This window comes from Corvus moneduloides, chromosome 26 (assembly GCF_009650955.1).
Source record: "Corvus moneduloides isolate bCorMon1 chromosome 26, bCorMon1.pri, whole genome shotgun sequence".
Lineage (NCBI taxonomy): Eukaryota > Metazoa > Chordata > Aves > Passeriformes > Corvidae > Corvus > Corvus moneduloides.
In genome coordinates this window covers 6,026,056-6,030,313 of record NC_045501.1, presented here as the reverse complement: position 1 = coordinate 6,030,313, position 4,258 = coordinate 6,026,056, and the positions used below count along the sequence as shown (strand labels likewise).

General features: G+C 64.7%; 1 protein-coding gene across 1 annotated transcript; it reads right to left on the bottom strand.

Annotated features, from left to right (window-relative positions):
- Positions 1-239: 239 nt before the first annotated feature.
- On the bottom strand, positions 240-4,057 carry LOC116455828 (serine/threonine-protein kinase pim-2-like). The gene is made up of 7 exons (XM_032134112.1): positions 3,710-4,057; positions 3,052-3,427; positions 2,679-2,900; positions 2,333-2,469; positions 1,651-2,017; positions 1,072-1,248; positions 240-748 (listed from the first exon to the last, which is right to left on the bottom strand). The coding sequence occupies exons 1-7, from the start codon at positions 4,055-4,057 to the stop codon at positions 645-647; spliced, it is 1,731 nt and encodes a 576-aa protein (XP_031990003.1). The 3' UTR covers positions 240-644.
- Positions 4,058-4,258: the final 201 nt, after the last annotated feature.

Genomic DNA, 4,258 nt, shown 5'->3' with positions numbered 1-4,258 from the left:
CCATCAGTTGTTTTGAGGGTAGAGAAAGATATTTTGGGGGCTACAATGAGCCCAGCACCATGGGAGCAACTCCAGCATCTCAACATTTCCCGTGGGCTCCATGCCCATGGCTTATGAAGCTGCAGACCCAGCTGGTCAAAGGCCCAGCCCTGCCTCCCATTTCAGGGGAAGGAAGAGGAAGAGTTTTGTCAGGGCTCAACCTGAAATGACGTTTTGCCATTTCTGATTCTTCTCCCAGCATTGGAGAGGAGCAACATCTCTGTCCCTGCCACCTGCTGGCCCTTGGAATGCACACGAGCCCACATATCACTTCAGGTGAACTCAAGTGGCCGTGTCAGTTTGAAAGGGCGGCTGCTGTTTCACTGTTGCATTTCTTGGCTTGTTACAGCCCCTCCTGCCTGTACTACAGCCTGTGCTTGAAGACACAAAACTGCCATGATGCCTGGAGAAAAGGCATCAAAAGCTTGACAAAGGCTGAAGGGAACACTCTGATTACCCCTTTTCCCAAGAGGGTTCTTTAGCTGAAGTTGCTAACCAGGACCAGACTTGACACCCCGGCATGGGTTTGTGGTTCTTTTATTTCTCGAGCCGTCAGTCCTGCGTGGGGCTCGGTAATCGGGTGCTGCAGAGGCTCCAGCAAGGCATCAAAGATGCCTGCCCTGCACCCAAGGGTGGCGCAAGATCTCCTCCAGCGCTGGCCTGTCCGCGGGGTGCTTGGACAAACACCAGCAGATCAGATGTTGGCACTCTGGGGAGAGAAGCCAGAAAGCGCCGGTCACTTGCAGAAGGCTCCTGCCCAGCTGCTCCCGGCACCCGCAGGGCCCAGGCCGTGCTGCGTGTGCTCAGAGCTGTGCTGGCCTCCCGGCTGACTCTGCCCTTTGAGGACAGTGGCACAGCAGGACACGCGCCACCTCCTTCAGCCAAGCGGGCCACACCGACCACGTCGTCATGGGCTGCCTCCTGCGGCCAGCCCTTGAGGGCAAATGGGCCTCCCGCGGAGCTGCGTGAGGGCCACGCTGGGCTGCGTGGTGCCATCTGCCAAAGCCTGCCTTCTTGAGGCCGGACACCAACCTGGAGAGACCTGCTGCCAGAAGAAGAGCTGCCCCGACACGATGTCACGGTCCTCCTGGAAGGGCATGTTCCCACAGACCATGACGTACAGCAGCACACCCAGGGACCAGATGGTTGCTGAATGGCCGTGGTAGCAGCGAAGGCAGATCCACTCGGGTGGGCTGTACATGTGTGTTCCTAGGGGACACAGGCGGCGCTGTCCAGGCGCAGGCTGCTGCCTTCCAGAGCCTGGTGCCAGCCTCCTGACGGAAGCAGGGGCTGCACCGGTGGCCACAACTTCCCCCCGGGGCCACTCGGCATCCCCCAGCCAATTGGCCAAAGCCAGGAAACCATTCTGCAAGGCAAACAAGGCCAGCGGAGCAGCCCAAGCCCTTGCGGGCCTGCCAAGCTGAGCGGCCAGCGCCTGGCTTCGGCAGCCCCCCTCTGTGGGCAGGGCCGGCAGCCGGCTCCTGGGGCACAGCATCTGGCCCGTGCCAAAGGGCAGCCGGCAGCCAGCTGAATGCCGCACCCCACAGCCCAGGAGGGAATGGGGCCGTGCAGTGCCTGGCACTGGGAGCAGGGCCCGGCCTGTGGGCTCACCGGCAAATCGCGTGAAGGCCTGCTCCTGGAGGAAGGTGCCGCAACCGAAGTCGATGAGCTTCAGGTCGCCACTCTCCGGGTCCACGAGGAGGTTCTCCGGTTTGATGTCCCGGTGCAGGACGCCGCAGGCGGTGCAGTGCCGCACGGCCTCCAGCACCTGGCAGAAAAGCCAGCGCGCCATCTCCTCGCACAGGAACCCCTGCTCCAGCAGGAAGGCCAGGAGATCCTGCGATGGCTCCGGACGCTCCATCACCAGCAGGAAGCTGTCAGGCAGCTCAAACCAGTCGAGGAGCTGGATGATGTTGTGGCAGCCAGAGCCCACCTTCTCCATGAGCACGATCTCCATGGGAACACGGGTGCCGTCGGGCTGTGAGGAGGAGACAGTGCCTCCAGCAGGCCTGATGCTGCCCTGTGGCTCCGCTGCCCCGTGCCTGGGATACCCCAGTGCCCCCTTGGGCAGCCTCCCTGGTGCTTGGGCTTCCTCCCGCCCAGGGGATGCTTGGGGGGTGCCCCCCTGCCCGGCCCCACCACCGGTGTTCGGCATCCCCGGGCCCGCCATGCTCCGGCTCGCACGCTGAGCCCACGCCCGCTCCCCCCGCCCTGCGCCGCCTCCCGCCCCCGGGGCCCGGCCTTATCCCTGCCCGCCGCGCCCCGCTCTGTCGCGGTGGCCCCGCTCACTCACCAGCTCGTACCACTGCAGGACGCTCTCCCGGGCCACGCGTTTGATGGCCACCTGCAAGCCCACGAGAGACGGGGCTGAGCTCAAGCCCTGTCCCGCCCCGCCCCTGGCCCTCCTCCCGTGCCCCGCCGTCCCGGCCACTTACTGGGCTCCCGTCTGAGAGGCGGATGCCCGAGAAAACGGTGCCGAAGCCACCGCTGCCCAGCTGCGGGCCCAGCTGGTACAGCTCCTGCAGCTTCTTCTTTTGCCCTGCTACCGAGACCGAGCCATCAGCCTTGCGCCCAGGGCCCCCCGGCCAAGTGCCCGCGAGTGAAGCGGGCCGAGCCACCGCGGGCCACGTTGCTCTGACCTGCTTCCTGCTGCGCGCTGGGCAGCGGCCACCGCCTTGCAGCCGTCGGGCTGGCGAGCGGCAGAGCTGGGGCAGGGGAGCGCGCAGAGGCGGCTGCAGGAGCCGGAGGGCAGCGGGGCAGGGCGGCACCGTCGCTGTCCCCGGCGTCGTGGGCTGGACTCTGCTGTTGAGGACGGCCGGGGCTACAGCCCGAGGACTCGCACAGGGGGGTGTCAGGAGCAGCTGCAAACCAGGGAGGGGTTTTTTGAAGCCGTGGCATCAGAAGCACTGGAAACAGCCAGAGACTCTGCTGCTCTCAAGGGCCCTGGCCTGGCCTGGGGATGCCCCTCAAGAGCCCCGAGGGAGCCTCAGACAGCTCCTCAGAAGATCTCACCTGCTACCAGAAAGGCCTTCCTGGTAGTCGGTGGCCGTCTCGGAGCAGCTTCCTGGAGATTGAGAAACCTCCTGGGTCTCTTGAGGGTCGTCTCCGCCACCAGGCACGGGCTGTTGCCAGCTGGCACAGCCGGCACAGCGTCCTGGGAGCTGTGGGCCGGCAACTGCTGGCTCCAGCTCACTTGCTGCTCCGCCACCTGCTCCTGAGAAGGCTCCCCTGGATCGGGCTGGGCTCCCACTTGGACTTCTGGGCTTTCCCTGGCCACATCAGTTGTCAGGGTTGCGCCCGTATTGTTGAAGTCCGTGAGTCCAAGGGAGCTGGGAGACCTGTCCACAGGCTCTGCACCTTCTGCAGGCTGACAGGTCTCACTGAGTGTCTGTGGGGGATGGAGGCTGTCAGAGATAGCAGAGGCTCCTGGCAGGATGGAGGATCTCTGACAGCCTGAGCTTCTTGCCTGGATGGTGGGTCTCTCATGGTGTGCCATCCTTGCAAGGGTTGAGGCTCTCCCAGGGATGGAGAATCTTGCTGGGAGCAGCCTCTTGAAGGGATGGAGGCTCCTGGAGGAGCTGGACGAGCCACAGCAGGGCAGGTGGCCTCGCTTCAGCAGCTCCTCCAGTTCTTTCCACAATGCCTGCCACATCCCAGAGTAGAGCGGCACCCATGTCCCATTGTGAGCCCAGAGCAGCAGCATCAGTTCCTGCAGCTCCTGGGCCACTGCCACGCAGGGGCCGCAGCTGCAGGGGCTGTCCAGGGGGCTCGCGGGAGCACGTGGCCGCTTGCGAGGGGTCGCCCGAGGCCTGGAGGACCTGGGAGCCACAGGGGCTCCTCGCTTCCTCCGTGAGCCTCTGGGCTGCACCCCGGGGTGCTTGCGCCTCCTCAATGTCCGTGCCTGCCACCTCCGTGGTTGCCAGTGGCCAATGGCCCACCAGACAGCCACAGTGGCCAGCAGCAGGACAAGCACAATCACCAGGACACCACCGTCACACATGGCTCCGGCACGTCCCATCGCGACTGCACTGGCAGCTGCAGGTGCTGGCCTGTGTTACGTAGCGACTGCGCGGTGATGTCACAGTGCTGTGGGCCAGGACAGCCGTGTGACATCCCAGCCCTGCCTCTCGCCAGCGCTCAGCCCCTTTGTGCCGTCACAGCCCTGTGCCCACCTCAGGGATCAGCAGAACCAGCTCATCTCTGGAGATGCACATGGCCA